Source organism: Mustela lutreola, chromosome 1 (assembly GCF_030435805.1).
Source record: "Mustela lutreola isolate mMusLut2 chromosome 1, mMusLut2.pri, whole genome shotgun sequence".
NCBI lineage: Eukaryota > Metazoa > Chordata > Mammalia > Carnivora > Mustelidae > Mustela > Mustela lutreola.
In genome coordinates, this window is record NC_081290.1 from 83144574 (window position 1) to 83162243 (window position 17670).

At 33.2% G+C, this 17670-nt stretch overlaps 1 protein-coding gene and 1 long non-coding RNA gene across 4 annotated transcripts in view; one reads left to right on the forward strand and one right to left on the reverse strand.

Annotated features, from left to right (window-relative positions):
* Positions 1 to 17670, forward strand: part of LOC131828034 (uncharacterized) — a 192828-nt gene that overhangs the window by 58767 nt on the left and 116391 nt on the right. The window lies entirely within an intron of this gene.
* The window catches only part of HSPA4L (heat shock protein family A (Hsp70) member 4 like), a 51553-nt gene that overhangs the window by 10592 nt on the left and 23291 nt on the right, over positions 1 to 17670 (reverse strand). For both annotated transcript variants that reach the window (XM_059168894.1, XM_059168896.1), the window contains exons 9-17: positions 17480 to 17556; positions 16490 to 16641; positions 15920 to 16026; positions 13301 to 13434; positions 11427 to 11626; positions 5811 to 5909; positions 4374 to 4511; positions 1125 to 1250; positions 509 to 616 (exon numbers count right to left, since the gene is read on the reverse strand). In XM_059168894.1, coding sequence (XP_059024877.1) covers positions 509 to 616; positions 1125 to 1250; positions 4374 to 4511; positions 5811 to 5909; positions 11427 to 11626; positions 13301 to 13434; positions 15920 to 16026; positions 16490 to 16641; positions 17480 to 17556 — 1141 coding nt within the window. The remainder of the gene's footprint in view (positions 1 to 508; positions 617 to 1124; positions 1251 to 4373; positions 4512 to 5810; positions 5910 to 11426; positions 11627 to 13300; positions 13435 to 15919; positions 16027 to 16489; positions 16642 to 17479; positions 17557 to 17670) is intronic.

The following is a 17670-nucleotide window of genomic DNA, read 5'->3' on the forward strand; positions in this document are numbered from 1 at the left end:
CTAGAAAAGGGAGACCTGGTGGCCACATCTCCTTATTTCTTTGTGGAAGGACATTAAAAGCAAGAGTGCTACTTTCTAATTTCTTCACTGGCAGATGTCCCCCTCAGTTGCAATGTGAAAATACAATAGGGCAGTATATTACTCCTCAAAATCATGACAGTGAAGAAGAGAGAAGTAGAGAAAAGGTGTAACTTCTAATGGGTAAGAAGGGATTAGGTTCACAAATCTGTTCTTAATGAAATCTCAGAAATATATGGCTAATGTAAAACTGGTAACACTCAATCATCTGCTAATCTTAAAAAATATAATTATACATTATTTGATTACAATTATGTAGCATTATTGCCCTCCAAAAATGCTTTTAAGATTAGAGAACATTTCTTCCTACATGTATCTTGCTTTATTATTTTCTAATATATTTATTAAAAATAGACTTTGCTTTTACAGAATAATTTTTAGGAAAATTTCATGTTCTACTGAAAACTAACATGGACTTTAAAAAATTTACCTTTAGTTCTTGAAGCTTATCCACATAAATTTGTTTAGGTTGGTCTTCTCCTTCTTCATAAAGCCAATTTTCTGTGTCTTCCAATATCGTAGACAGTTTATTCAAGTCCTAATTATACATTTAAAAGACACTGACTGAAAATTCCTTAGAAATAAAAGTTATCAAAGAAGGACAGAATGTTTTTCAAGTATAAAAGATTAAATTTCAATTTCTCTGGATTTTTATTCATAAACATGTTTTTCACTATAGTTCTGCAGTTGGGAGAAATAACTAATTACCATTCCTAAATGTGGCTCAAGGAGAAGGACAACAGTAACACATTTGGTATGTTTATTTATATAATTCGTATTAGCATTGTCAAATCATTTTTTTAAAGATTTACTTTAGGAAGACAGTGTGAGTGGGCAAGAGTGCATGGGAGTGCAAGTAGAAAGGAGGAATAGAGAGGAAGAGAGCAGACTCCGCACTGAGCGCAGAGCCCAACATGGAGCTCGATCTCACAAACCTGAGGTCACGAACTGAGCTGAAATCAAGAGTCAGATGCTTAACCAATTGAGCCACCCAGATGCCCCTCAAACAAAGAGTTCTAATAAAAAATTTTAAAATTTAGACTTACTTCTTGAGTGATGAATTTTTCATAGACCGTGCCCAGCTTGTCTCTAAAATCATACACATATTCTTCAACAGCATTCTTAGCATCGTTTCTTTCTTTCTCTAATTTATCTTGCATTATCATCTTCCCCTATATTCAAAATGTTTAGATTAGCTGCTATTAAGAATATGCAGGAGAGTCATCAGGGAAATGCATATAAAAACCACAATGATCTATCACCTAATACCTGTCAGAATAGCTAGACTCAAAAAGAAGAAAAAAGTGTTGCTAAAGGCATAGAGAGAAAGGAATCCTCGTGCAGTGTTGGTAGGAATATAAACTGGTACAGCAACTGTGGAAAACAGTAAGGAGGTTCCTCAAAAAAATCAAAAATAGAAGTGCCATATGATCCAATAATTCCACTACTGGGTATCTGCCCAAAGAAAACAAAAATAATTAGAGGTATACACCTCTGTTTATTGCAGCATTATTTACAATACCAAGATAGAGAAGAAACCCATGTCCACTGAAAGATGAATGAAGAAGGTATGGGTTGTGTGTGGGGGGGGGGGGGGCATGTAATGGAGTATTGCTCAGCTATTAAAAAGGATGAAATCTTGCTATTTGCAACAACACAAATGGACCTATGTTAAGTGAAACAAGTCAGACAAAAACAAATGCCATATGATTTCACTTAGTGGAATCTAAAAAACAAATAAAGAAAGAAAGAATAGAAACAGAACTGATGGTTGCCAGAGGGGAGCTAGGTGGGGAGATGGGCAAAATGGGTGAAAGGGAGTGGAAATACAGGCTTAGAGCTAAGGAATGAGTAAGTCATGGGGATAAAAAGGTACAGCATAGGGAATATAGTCAATAGTATAATAATAGTGTATAGTGAGGGATGATAACCATACTTGTGAGCAAGATGTATAGACTAGTTTATCACTATGCTATATATCTGAAACTAAAGTAACACTGCATATCAACTAGACTTCAATTAAAAAAAAAAAGAATATGCATCAGGAAAATGCAAACCAAAACCTGTTCATACCTACTAGAATGACTATAATCAAAAGAAATGGATTGTAAGAAATGGACAACACTGGTGAGGATGTAGAGAATTTTTAACCCTTGCATAATGCTATTGGGAATGTAAAATCCTGCAGCTATTATATAAAACAGTTTGGTGGTTCCTCAAAAAGCTAAACAAAGATTTACAGTATGACAGCAATTTCACTCCTAGGTATATAACCAAAGGAACTGAATACAGGAACTCAAAACAGGTATTTGTATGCCCACTACAGCATTATTCACAATAGCCAAAAGGTGGACAACTCAGTTGTCCCTTAACAGATGAATGGATAAATAAAATGTACATCTATATCCAATGAAATATTACTCTATTCTAAAAAGGTGTTACGTTCTGATACATGTTACAACATGAACTCTGAAAACATGCAAAGTATACTAAACCAAACACAAAAGGACAACTATTGTATGATTACAGTCATATGATTTATCTAGAATAGGCAAATCCAGAGACAGAAAGTGGCTAGAATTTACTGGGGGTTGCAGGGAGAGAAGAATGGTGAGTTATTAATGATTACAGACTTTCTGGGGTTATGAAAAAGTTATGAAAAAGAAATAGGCAGTGGTGACAATTCACAAAACTTTGAATTTAACAATGCCACTGAATTGCTGTACAATTAGTCAAATGACAAATTTTATGTTATATACATTTAAATTTAAAAGATTAGTAAAGTGTAATATTCCAAAAGCCACCAAACTACACTTTAAATGGGTTAACTGTATGGTATGTGAATTATATCTCAATAAAGCTATTTTAAAAACCCCACATAGACTATGTCATTGTACATACTCGGGTTCAATACCTTGGCTCCCGATTTACTAGCTTTGAGATCACAGCAAGTTCACTGAACCTCTCTAAGCCTCAGTTTTCTTATCCTAAAACAGAATACAACTATCTGTCTGTTAGGGCTGTTAGTAAGATTGATATAATTCACATAAAATTTTAGTATAGTGCCTAGCACCTAACTTGTGCTGAATAAATGTTAGCTCTGGAAGGGGATATAATATAGTGGTTGTAATCTTGAGCTTTGGAGACAGATTACCCAGATGCAACTCAAAGGTTACTCTCTGATCTCGTATGATTAGGCTACCTGTTCTTGTCTCTTCATCTGTAAAAAATAAATCTCTAACAGTACTTACACTTCACAGGTTTGAGTATTAAATACGGTATCAGTGTGTTTTAAGAGGTTTAGCAAATATGATTATTGTTATAACTAACGCAAAGAAATAAAGAATCTGAGAATTGTTAATACCTAAACAAAATTTTCACTTTAACAGAAACACAGTATTATAAACAGAAGACTACAGTGTACAGACTTTTGGAATTTACATTGTTAGTGTTCATTCTTTTAAAACCTTAAAAAAAATCGTATACACAAAATTTGCCACAGCAGCACTTGCCTACAGTTTATTCCTTTGGGAAAATTAATCTGTCTCAAAACAAATTCTTAATTACTTATGATCTCCAAGAATGCTGGCTTCAACTTAATAGTTAATGAACAGGCAATATAGATAGGTACTAAACAGGGCAAACATTATAAAGTCAAATTCTCTTGAAGAAATTCCCAGAATAATGTGCACCAAGAGGAGAATATGGGCGCTTCAAAGAAAACTGACTTCTAACACTAGCCAAGCCTGTAGACATGACCACTACTTAAACAAAAGTTTTAAAAATAAAATTATTTCTTACACAACTGCTAGTCAAGAAACAAAACTCTTCTCCTTGAGAGACTATAAAATTAGATATATGTAATTAGACATGTAAAGAAAATTTCAAGAATGACAATAGATCTTAAGAAGTCAGAAAATATTCTGAATAGAGCCTTATCTTTAAGAACACATTAGAAGAGGGGAGCTGCTAATACTTCCCCATACAATGTCTGCTGGGTATTACTGCTAAAGACAAAGTACCAGGGGATAAGAACCCTTAGTATTAGAGTGGTCTTTCTTTATAGTGGAGACAATGCATATTTTTCACATAACTCTGATGAAATCTTACCGTACATGACATTAACATAGTTCAGTATTTTGTCTAAAATAAAGCAGTTAATGACTTAATAATTCCTTAGGAGTTATGGACTAGATACCCAAATTGTTGGGAGGAGAGGGGTAATAATCATTGACTTTTACAAAAATTTCAGACTACACTATCACTTATTTCAGTATCAACTCAAATTTATATACCTCATTTTCAATGTAGCTGTTGAGAAGATCTTGGCCCAATTGTCTACACAGGCTACTCTGAATAGGCAGATCAATACTCTTGACTTTTCCTTTTTTAATAGTCTGGTTTAATCGATCTTGTTTGTCTGAGGGAGCTGACTGCAAAGAGAAATGCAAAAGAAGTAAAATAAAACCAGCTTAAAAAAAGATTTAAAAGTGATTTCAGATGAAACAAAAAAGTAAAATCAAAACTTTTACCATCTACTGTACTTAAGACTACTTTTATATAGATAGTATTTTATACACTGCATACACTACATCTTTCTACATAAAAGACACCAGGATGGAAATGCAAATTAAAGCCAAAATGAGATGCCACTTCACACTCAATAGCAACAGCTATAATGAAAAAAAGGAAAATAACAAGAATTGGTGAGGATGTGGAGAAACTGGAACCCTCATATACTGCTAACAAGATTATAAAATACTGAAACCACTCTGGAAAAACAGTTGGGCAGTTCCTGAGTGATGGTAACACTATAAAAATGACTATAGTAATAGTTGCAAAACTCTGCACTATTACATTTATAAAATGGAGTGTATTAAAAACCACTGAATTGTACACTTTAAATGGGTGGACTATACGGTATATAAACTATATCTTAAGCTATTAAACAATTAAAGCAAAAAATACCAAGAAAAATTGAAAATCTAGAAAAATAGGCTTTAATTTTTAAATTACAGAGAGCCTAGAACTGTTTTGTTGTTCTTTTGTTTTGTTTTGTTTTGGAGAGCCTAGGACTTGAAACAGGATCTTTATAACCTCTGGAAAAGATCTACAAATAACCTACAACTAACTAATATAGATTAAATTCTGTTCAGGTTAGACAGACCTGTTGAAGATGATTATTTAGAACTGCAGCCCCATTCATCTGGGTGTTTAGATCGGGATCTCTCCCTTTTATTGGCAACAACTGTCTCAGTAAAATGATGACTTTCAATAAAAGAATTCTCCTTTAAAGTTTTACCTTCAAAAAAATATATATATATTTTTTTTGCACAAAGGGAAATATTGTATAATATGCAGCAAAATGCTAAGAGTGGTTAATTTTGAGATGTGAGGTTACTGACAATGTAAGTTTTCTTCATTTAGCTTATTATATTTCCCATTTTTCTGGGATTATATGGTTTTTAACGACACACAAAAAAATTACTGAAAAATGCATCTTCTTTTTCTCACCAAAGGAATAATTTTACTTACATTGTTAGTGTTCGTTCTTTTAAAAATCCTCTATAATAAACTCATAGAATTATATTTATTCTGGTTATATGCCTCTATACTTCCAGAGTACTAAGATTTAAAATATCAAGTGTATTAAAAGCATGCAGTATAAAGTAAATACGTTACTCAAAATACCAATCTCAAAAAGACACAACCACAAAAACAGTAAAACACACCTTTGTTTTGGTTCCTGTATGATCAATTTCCTCTTCTGGGGTGTGTTCAGCATGACATTTTTGATGCCCTCCTTCTTCTTGGTCAACTTGCATTTTATCCTGGATAGAAAAATGTAATTGATAACATGAGTGTCCTCCTTATTCTATTTTTAAAAAATAAACAGGGTGTTAAGTGTTCAAAATTGTAATGTGTGAAGAATGTAAAGTAGACGGCTGTTTTCCAAATGAGAAAAACTACAAATAAAAAGATTAACACACAAAAGAAAAAGATCTATTTGATGATAAGTGAATAAACAGTTTCATTCAGCTGTGGTCAAGTAACTACAAAAGAAACAGAAAATGGTTTTCAAGTTAAAGTCACCAATCAAAATTCACAAATATAAGCTTACCAAAAAAAGAACATTAAATTTGACTTGAAAGATATTTCTTACCAAAAAAAGAACATTAAATTTGACTTGAAAAATATTTTTAAAGAACTAAATGTGGGAAAATGAGATAAAAAATACATGTATTACATAAGTTCATTTTTTTAAAATGTAGTAAAATACCCAATACATCAGAACTGTCAAAGTAGATGTCTCCAAATTATTACAAAGTAAATTTCAAAGATTTTTTAATGTCTAAAAGACAAACTTTCAACCAGTTAAAATAAACTCTACTTGATAAACAATCACAAGTAATAGATTTTTCTGGTCTTTCTTAACCTTATATGGCCATCCTACTAAAAAGATGCCTGGAATTCAGGAATCAGTATCATTTAAATCTTCTTATATATTTGGAGTTAAGCAAATATAAAATACTCAGAAGGCTATCATGAAGAAATGCTTACTTGTGGCAAAGAGAATAATAAGTTAGAAGATCTTTTAACCAGTGTTCTTTGTAGTTAAAAGGTCAGTTATCTTCTGGGATGCCTGGGTGCCTCAGTGGAGAAAGTGGCTGACTCTTGGTTTTGGCTTGGGTCATAATCTCAGAGTCCTGGGATCAAGCCCCAAGTAAGTAAGTCAGCTTGTGGATGCTGTCTCTGCCCCTCCCCTTGCCCTCTAATAAATCTTTTAAAAAGTTTTTTTTTTTTTAGAAAGCCAAATATTTCTGATGTTCCACCCCACCCTACCCCCAGGCAACTTCCAACTGTAGAATTTCCCTGATCCTGATTGAAAAAAGGTGAAAAAAAATGATATAGTGGTGAGTTGGTACAATGTAGGAAGACACAAATACATTTAACTCTACTTCATGAAATACTAAGAAAAAAATACTTTCAATTAAGTGGCCAAAATGCTTGATCAGTTAGCATTTTTATTTGATACTTACTGAAAGAGCTCTTCTAACATGTATATATTTATCTCTAAAAGATAAATCATATGAAGTGGTTAAGGTATTTCTAAAACTTCACATTCAAATTTTCAACTCCTCTGAATCAGTTAATTCAGTTGTTAAGTATTTTTCTACAAATACTGTCCTCTCTGCCATCAAAAGCATCAGTGACCCAGCATTTGTTTAAAAATTATTCCAGTATGGTCTCTTAATATTTTCTTATAAGCCCCTGATACTTATTCTGTAAGTTTTATGATGGTATTTTTTTTAAGATTTTATTTTATTTGACAGAGATCACAAGTAGGCAGAGAGGCAGGCAGAGAAAGAGAGGGGGGAAGCAGGCTCCCTGCTGAGCAGAGAGCCCGATGTGGGGCTCAATCCCAGGACCCTGGGATCATGACCTGAGCTGAAGGCAGAGGCTTTAACCCACTGAGCCACTCGGGCACCCCTATGATAGTGTTTTCTTTAGAACACCAAAAGGAGTCAGTTTTCAAACAGCAACCAGGACTTGAATTCCTTCCATGAAAGGTCTTAAAAACAATTTGCTGATGGAAGTGTCAAGGGGATGCAATTGCCTAGTCATGCCATTGGGAATAAAAACCAAATTCACACTTGTACAGGTGATAAGAACTGTATGATGAGTACTGCCACTGGCAACAATACATAAAAGATATGATCATTTGCAAAACTGACCCCAATTTCAGATATATTAAAAAAAAGTAGAAATTGTACAGCTTACAAATGATTTGAGAGTAATATGTTAACCTTTTGAAATGATTTGAGAAGGTTCGTACAAATATTATCCATGGTGGGGAAATTAAAAGAAGTGCTTCTAGACTTTGGCTTCTCTAACAGATTTTAAAATTGCATGAGGGTCCAGATCGTTTTTCTGTTCCCTGCTTTATCCATATACATATTCTAGTGCTTTTAGTTATTTGCTGAATAAAAAGTACTTAGGAATAAAATCCAGAGGTGCCTGGGTGGTACAGTTGGTTAAGCATCCAACTCTTGGTTTCAGCTCAGGTCATGATCTGAGGGTCATGAGACTGAACCCTGTATCAGGCTTCATGCTCAGTGCAGAGTCTGCTTGAGATTCTCTCTCCCTCTGCCCATTAGCTTGTGCTCTCTAAAATAAGTAAATCTTAAAAAAAAAAAAAAATGAATAACATCCAGAATTATTATCATGAACTATATAAAGGCTTTACTGGATTTGTCCCTTGATCTACCTTTCTTGCCACTCTCCCCAGCTTCTCCACTCCTGTATCTCATGTATCAGCTACCCTTGCACATTTGTTACAACAAAAAAGGGCTTTCTGCTTCAGTGGCTTTATACTTGTTACTCACTCAGCCCAGACATCTACCCACACCTTACCTTCAGACTGCTTTCTTATCTTTCAGGCTGGCTTACCTGTTCCTTCTTCACAGAGGCTTTCCTTCTCACTACCACACAGTTAATTTCCACTACGCATCCCACCCCCCCATTAATTTCCTTTATATTTAAATGGTATCTTGTTGTTTCCAGCTTGTCCTTTCCCATTAGAATGTGTTAAAAGACAGATGGAGACCTTTTCTTTCTTGCTTACCACTGTATTCTCAGTGCTTTAAACAGTGCCTCATACATATAAGTAATCAGATATTTTGAAAAAATGGTCAACAATTGGGGAATAATAAAATCAAAGTATATTAGTACAGTAAGTGGCATATAGTCTTTCTGATCTCTGCTTTTGTGACAAAGACAAAGCTGTGATAACTTCTTAGTATGACCATATATTAATATATATATGTGTACATGTATGTGTATATATATACACACACATATATATTTACACCTAGAAATATTAATTTTGAGGTATCTTTATATTGAAGAAAAGTCAGTAATCTGTTGATTTTTTTGGGAAAACCAAAGCTATCCTAATTTTTAATTAAAAAAAAAAGAGACCCATAAAATAATCTTTCATAAATCAACTCATGGAAAAGCCCCCCCAGCAAAAAAGATTTCTGCTGCATACTGGGTTTACGTCAAAGCCAATAGTGTCAGCAAACAGGGAAGAGTAAAAAGAACTTACTACCCTCTTAGTTTCCCTCTAAAACTGAAACAATTAAATTCCAAAGTCTACTCTGATTTGGTTCACATTTTTTGGGAAGAAGGAAGAAACAACTTTATAATGGTATGTAAGACTTAGCTCTTAAACTTCTGGATACAGAATTTAAAAAATCCTAGAGAAAACCATTAAGAAATAAATACAGCATACAGGATGTTTTCTACACAGGACACTCAAACATCACTCCTTGTTAGCAATGCGTTGGAAATGAACTACAATTTATTCAACACTTACTATATCCAGCTATGGTAGGGATTTAAAAGGAGATAATAGGTATGGTACATGCCTGCTAAATATGCCAAGGATATGATCCACAATATTAACCTTTCTTTTTCTCTTGATTATGTATGTTGTAGAAAGAATATTTAGGAACATCTTACTTATCTAGAAGAAATCCCTTATATGGGGACATCAACTACCTGGAAATGTTCCTATAAGCCAAAACACTCTTGTGTAGGCAAGTCAGTCTCTTGAATGGCCAAAGCAGCTGTCATAACTTCATACCCTTTATTCACAGGTACAATCTTTTAAGTCCACATCCAGATCATTCTTTCAAGCCCACAGACAAAATAAAAGCAGCAAATAAATGCTAGAGGTGGCAGAAAAATGGATGCTAAATTATTGTTTTTAGTGCCTAGGATCTGCTATATACAGAAAATGAAATAAAGGTCTCAGCATAGAGTATTAAGAAAAAGAAGTGAAGAAAACTGAAATAGTTATGAAAAACTCATCCTAATGGCATAAAGAGTGCTCTCAATATTAGTAAAAATAAATCTTAATGGATTAAATGTACATGTCTGACAAATTATTATGAACTACAACTAAGAAAACTAACTTTTCAAAAAAAAAACTAGTCTTACATTAATTATAAAAAATTTATATTCTTTACTAACAGATTAAGACACTTCTTTTCTCCTCAGTTCAAGGAAAGATACAATAGCAAAATAATACATGGGAAGAAGAATGAAAGAAAATGCCACGATCCTTCTTAAATGGGTACTTTAAACAGCAGCAGAATTCTGATCAATGTGGAAGATTTTAGTGTAAGTATTAATAAAAACAAAGAGACAAACTTCACAAAAGGTAGAAACAGTCTTGAAATTTAACAAAACAAAATCCATTTTTAAAAAAAGATTTATTCTTCTATTTGAAAGAGAGAGGGCACATGAGCAGGAATGGCAAAGGGAGAGAAAATCTCAAGCAGACTCTCCAACGCAGGGCTTGATCTCACAATCCTGAGATCACAGCCTGAGCTGAAATCAAGAGTTGGATGCCCCATGAGCCACATCACCCAGGCACCCTCAAAATCCATTTTTAATATACACAAAACACAAAAAATCTAGGGCAGATTTCCAAAACAAAATCTAGTATCCCATTAAAAATAACTTATAAATAGTACTTATATAAAAAGATGAAACCCTTATGTAATGGAAATTATCACGTTCTCCTAGATTCCTGCATCTAAAGTATACGAAGAGTAATATAGTCTTAGGGTCATGTAACTCTTTCCTAAGGAAATAAACAGTCTAAAATCTGTACTGACATTACTGAATGTATAGCACACTCTTATGTTCAAATACCAAGATATCTCCTAAGCCCAGAAAAATAGCATTAAGCATGTACTTTAATCTAAAAAAAGGTACATGTATAGTTCAAACTGTATCAGTCTGAATGGATTTATCTCTAAGCTAAAAAGCTAGCCATAATACATGTTTTTAATGGAAATAAAAAAGAATTTAGGAAATACAACTTCAAACACATGTGTTTCATGTAGGGCTATTAAAGATGCAAAACCTCAGGCGCTTGGGTGGCTCAGTGGGTTAAGCCTCTGCCTTCAGCTCAGATCATGATCTCAGGGTCCTGGGATCGAGCCCCGCATCGGGCTCTCTGCTCAGCGGGGAGCCTGCTTCCTCCTCTCTCTCTGCCTGCCTCTCTGACTACTTGTGATCTCTGTCTGTCAAATAAATAAATAAAATCTTAAAAAAAAAAAAAAGATGCAAAACCTCTAAAGAGTTTAAAAATGTGAAAGATGTACAGCATTTAAAATTATACTTAAAAAATCATTCTTTGATGCTTTTATTTAAAAAGTTTATATCAATTTTTACAGTAAAATCTCAGAGATTAATATTTTCAACTTTTAAGCTATCAGTTATAACTAAGAAACTATTTATTAGAGGAATCTTGAAATAGGCTTTCTACATACCACATCATCTTTGCTTTCATTCTTAAATGAAGTTTCTGTCTCCATAGGAGCATCACTGTGATCCCCTTCCACATTTTGCTTCTCAATTACTGATGCACTGGCCACACTGAAGATTCCATGAATGTTAACACGAACTTTAACCTTCACTTTAGAACTATCACCATCAGACTGAGGAAAAACATTCTGAATAGTGAAGCTCCCTTAAGGAAAAAAGAGCTTCCATCAGAACATGAGCCTCCAATTAATTTATTCATTCATTCTTTTAGATGAAGGCAAATAATCATAAATTATATCCAGAATAACTACTGTGGAAAATGCACTGACCCTAGATCACCTCTTTTTTATATCTTAATGGACCTAATATTAAGAATTAGAAGGGTTAAGCAGCCTGCCCAAAATCATCAATGCTAGGACAAAGTTAAGTTGGAATTTCAACAAAGGACAATTTGACTCAAGGCAATAGAGCTTTTAAGTATTTTATAAATTGCTATTTTAAAACCAAAATAACAAAATTCAATTTATGAGCTTGATAAAAATGGAAATTCTCCTTTTGCTCCAAGTTTTGCAAATCATAACCATCTTGGTAATTCGCAAATAAAGCAATTTTTAAAAAATTTACCCTATAACAAAATTGCTAAGTTATTCAGTCACTAATAACTACAGAGATATTAACTTTTCACTTTAAGAAACTATTTTATTATATCTTTTAAAATACCTATTTTTAGGTAATCTCTACACCCAACATGGGGTTTGAACTCACAACCCCAAGATTAAGATTTACACAACGCTTCCAACTAAGCCACCCAGGTGCCCTTCTGCTGTTTTATTTTTCAAAATCCATAATATATAATGATATCTATAGGAGAAAGGACACTAGGCAGAAAAACTGAAGTAAAAAATTTGGTTGACCTTTGTTACAGGTTGAATTGAGACCCTTACCCTCAAATTAATATAAAGTCCTATTCTCAAGTACCTCAGAAGATGACCTTATTTGGAAGACAAGGTCTTAGCAGAGGTAATCAGGTTAAAATGAGGTTATCAGGGTAGGCTTTAATCCAGTGACTGATGTCCTTATATGGAGACAGATACACATATAGGGCAAATGTCATGTGAACATGAAGATGGCCATCTACCAACCAAGGACAGAAGCCTGGAGCAGATCCTTTCCTCAAAACCCTCAGAAGGAATCCTGTCAACACTTTGATTTCATACTTCTAGCTTCTAGAACTGGAGACAACAAATTCTGTTTGAGCCACTCAGTTACAGAAGCAAAGGCAACGAATTCCACCTTCCCTAACTTATTTCTACTGCTTTAAATAACATATTTGAGATATTCAGATTGTTCCCTTTTTAGTCTGTCAATAAAAGCAATACAAATAGAAAATTTAAAGAATTATAAATTATTCCTTCTCTTAAATGTTATAAAAATCATACTTTGTTTTATATCTCTAAAAAAGATTACTCAGCTAAAACAGTTATTACAGTCTCCAATTTTCACTTTTGTATTGATCCAATGATATGTATTCTAGTTGTTGTCAGGGAACTTAAGTTTAAACTCAGACTACATAGTCAGTCTAACAGCACAATTTCAACTTACTGTTAAAGGAGTTTTTCCATAAAAAAATGACCCTTACCCAAATCTTTCAGGTAAATTACAGGGCATTTTAAATAGAGAAGTCAAAATGAATTAAAAATATTCAGATTTGCTGTTAGTCCAGGATAAACTGTGAGTACTAAAAGCTCATGTTTAGAAAAAGTATGAATAGCTTTCAGTGCTAGCTTATCTCAAATATCAATTTATTAATTACTTGATTCAAATGTTAATATATTTATAAAGCAAACGTTTGTGAAATTTTTTTCTTGAGTTCTCTTACCAATTCTTGGATCAGGATAAGGCACTTCATGTAAATTAGTATAAAATGCTTCTAGTTCAAATGGTTCCTTCTTGTGGAAAGTAATGACTTTTGAAAATGGGGCAGGATGGTTCTTACAGAATACTTCACATTCCCTAAAATGAAGTGGGAAAATAGTTCAAAATAAACAGAAAGTTGTCTATGAATCAAGAATCCATGTGATTCCTAATTCAAAAGCAACAACTCTAAAGACCTCTATCACAAATGTAAAGATAAAGAATTACTGGTTTTGCTATGAACATACAATTTGATAGGTTTATGGCTCAAAGTTTTTAGAATGTCTGTCATGAGACAATTTTATCCTACCAAAAAAAAGAAAAATGAACTGAGACAAGATATTTTGAGGCCAAAATACAGGAAGTAGTTTTATGCTCACATCTGTGGACCAAATCCTATCAGTTTCCAAAATACTTGTCATATGTAACCCTTTTAATTCTAGCTCCCTTTAAAATAATTTGAAACTAATTTCAAACTTACAGAAAGGAGCAAAAATAACAGCACAAGGAACAAGGAACAACACCTATATATCTTTTAACTAGATTTACTGCCAGCATTTTATTCCTCTTTTCTCATCACTTAAGTGCACACTCTATGTACATGTGTATTTTTTTCAGAACCAGTGGAGGGTGATACCATACATTACAGCCCTTTACATCTAAGTACTTCAGTGTGAATTTCCTAACAGGGATATTTTCCACTATAACCACACTACAGCTGTCAACTTTATAAATTTGCACTGATACTTCCATATTCCAACTTCTTCAACTGATGTAATAACATCGTATTTCTTCCTCTCTAGTAAAGGAAGTTTAAAAATCTACATAAGAAGTCCCACTCTTAAACAGTTTAACAGAAGTAGCTTAAACTATTGTTTATAGTGACCCAGAATCTTACTCTATAATACTATACCATTACCCTATTCATTATACAAGGTTTGCAAATCTCATATTCATGGACCTTGCCCTCTATCCCAGCTTTCAAAAACATACATTATCTTTTACTTTCTTATTGTAATCACTAGGATAGATTTACTTTTCAATTTAACTCCCCATATGTTTCTTAAAATACTTTTCTGGATCACTGTATCTTCAACTGAACTTAACTTTAATTATCTTCTTTAAAGTTTATTTAGGGGCTCTGGGTGGCTCAGTGGATTAGGCATCTGCCTTCAGCTCAAGTCATGATCCCAAGGTCTTAGGAAGGAATGCTGCAATGGGCTCCTTGCTTAGCAGGGAGTCTGCTTCTTCCTCTGCCCCTCACTCTGCTCATGACCTCTCTCTCTCTCTCTAATAAATACAATCTTTAAAAAAAACGTTTATTTAAGTTAATCTCTACACCCAACATGGGGCTCAAACTTACAACCCTAACATCAAGAGTCACATGCTCTTCCAACTGAGCCATCCAGGCGCCTCTGAAGTTAACTTTAAAGAACAGCATTTCTTGCCTCAAAATTGACATTAGGACATGCCATTTAAATGTTCTGCAAAACATTCACATCAGACTGATGATCCATAGTTTCAGAATTTGTGTAAAACTTTTAGTTTCTTGGGGGTGTGGATGTATAGAGCACAGAACAAAATTTTAAAAGTAACTTTAAAAGCTAAATACAGGTTTACCTTTTTGTACAAATTTTAAGCTCTGAAAACTAGTCAGATATATTATTGGAAACACAAATTTTTATTTTGGTAGGGAAGCAAGCTATTTCAATCTTAAGCAATAAAAGCATGAAAAGACTGTGGCTCATTAAAGTCAGAAATGCAAATCTATTAACAAAGTACTTATTTTCACTTTCAGAATGTTATCTTTAAAAGCATAGAAGAAAATGAGCTACAACAGATAATTCAGCAATGTTAAAAGGAATATAAATTGGTATAATCTTTTTGGTGAACAGTGTGGCAATACTGGTTATAATAATGCTCAATTCGGTCCTATATAGTTATCTTACAGATATACTAAACCCAACTAAACAACGAAATGTGTACAAGGATGTTCCTAATAGCACTAATTTAATCAGAAAAAATAAGACTTATTAAGTGTGTATTTGTTAAATTAATTATGGCACACACAACTGCTGAGAAAACAGTCACTATCTATTGACATGGAAAGGTAATATATGACATTTTAAAAAGGAAGTTGCACTGGAAAACACTCGGATAATGATGTATGTATTTAAAAAGAGCAATTTTTATTTTTGGATATTCAAGAAAATGGATAAATATAAGTGTAGCTATTAACAATGGCTACTTTTGTAAAATGGGCTAAGTAGGAGTTGGGGTAGGGCAGATGCAGGTTAAGTTTTTATATTTCCATATTGTGATTTTATTTGAAAATAAGAATGATTTACTTTATAATAAAATATTAAGAATATGCCATCATGGTTTACATATTATATAATATTTTATAGTTCCTTTTCTCTAACATTTTATTCAAAAGTATTTGAGTTTTCATAAATAAAATCTTTTAAAAAAAAAGTATTTGAGAGTTTTGAGAGTTTTAGAAGCGTAAATTCCTATAGTTCAGAAAGTTGTTTCAATTGGTTATTTACAACAAGCTCTAACCAAGGCCTTAAAAGTAACTTACCCAGTTCCATCTTCAAAAGAGGTTTTCCATCTTAATGTGATTGAATAGGGAACAAGGTCTGTTATAGAAAATTCACGCACTTTAAATGCTGGTGAGAGAATCGCACACTGAAAATAAGATGTATACCATATTTAAATCAACAAACACAAAACATACAGTAGGTTACCTGAATGAACTGCTTGATAAAGTCCTTGTAATAAAATCGTTACATCCTAAAAATTATAGTCTTTTGGTAAGAGCTACTTTAAAATGCCAAGAGTACTCTTTATGACAAAATTACAAAAATATAAAGTATTTTTAAATCTGAAAAAATAATTTAAAATGGGAATAATTATAAGAATTCATAAAGTAAATGTTCTTTCACTACAGTATAGACATTGTCCTATGACAGTTTAAAAACATAAATTGGAAAAATGCAAGACTTACTTATCAGGAATAATTTTAATTTATTTTTAGCCTATTGACAAGTGGTTTGAACAAATATTATTAAAAGGTCCCTTTAGGCTTATCACCATATTTCTGGCAAAAAAATACCCTGTAAAAAAGAGGGGAATTATTAAATAATAATACCTGTAATGCACATCCTCTTGCAACAGCTTCATCAGCATTTAATGTGGTACTTATGTCTTTAAGAAAGAATTTAGTGATTTGTTCTTTCACTGCAGGAATTCGAGTTGCTCCCCCTACAATTTCTATACTACTTATGTCTTCACGTTGCAAGTCTGGAAAACAAAATGTTTTTAATTGAGAAAAATATGATAGTCTTTATTAAAATGTGACCAAAAGACCTTGGAAATTACTTTTTAAAAAAATTGATTTCGTTTTTGCTAAAAACAAGACTAAATAGAAGGAAGATAAAAACAAACTTTAGAAAAAGGCAAAACTTAATAAATAATAACTATCCATGCGTCAAGCACTGCACTTGGTCCAGATGACAGAGTGACAATAAGAACAGACAAGTACCTCATGGGCTCTCCAAATTCCTTCAATTTTCTAATTTTCACCTCACAAATACCCATAAAAGTACTGGTTACCAAAAACCTTAACAAAAAGCAATCATGTCCCATTTCTACTTTTTTCTCATTTAGACTTTAAAGGATACTTACATATAAACACCTCCAAATATAACTAATGTTAGTTTTATGATGTAAACAATAACATAAGTCAGGAATTAGTCTTATAAACCCAGATTCATAGTGCCTTTATTCTTATGAATGAAGCTATAATCTCCTTCTCTAAAACGAGAGATAAAGGGGACCTGGGTGGCTCAGTGGGTTAAGCCTCTGCCTTTGGCTCAGGTCATGATCCCGGGATCCTGGGATCGAGCCCCACATCAGGCTTTCTGCTGGGGAGGGAGCCTGCTTCCCCGTCTCTCTCTGCCTGCCTCTCTGTCTACTTGTGATCTCTGTCACATAAATAAAATAAAAAATCTTAAAATGAAAGCTAAAAATCTTCAAAAAACAAATGAAAGTTTTCATCGCTTTTACCATTTCCTACCCCATTCAAGTGAATTAATGCCATAATACAATTTTGATGGTTAGTCCAGTAATTTACACTTACTAGCTTGTTCCATTACTGCTTTTAATGGTGGCTCAACTCTGGAGAAGAGGGAAGCGCATAACTGTTCAAACTGAGCCCTGTGGGAAAAGTAAATAAAATTCATCATTTTAGGATATAAAATTCAAGTAGATCTTCTAAACAGGATGAAAAATATCAGACATGATCTAAACATAAAATAAGCCAACACTTCT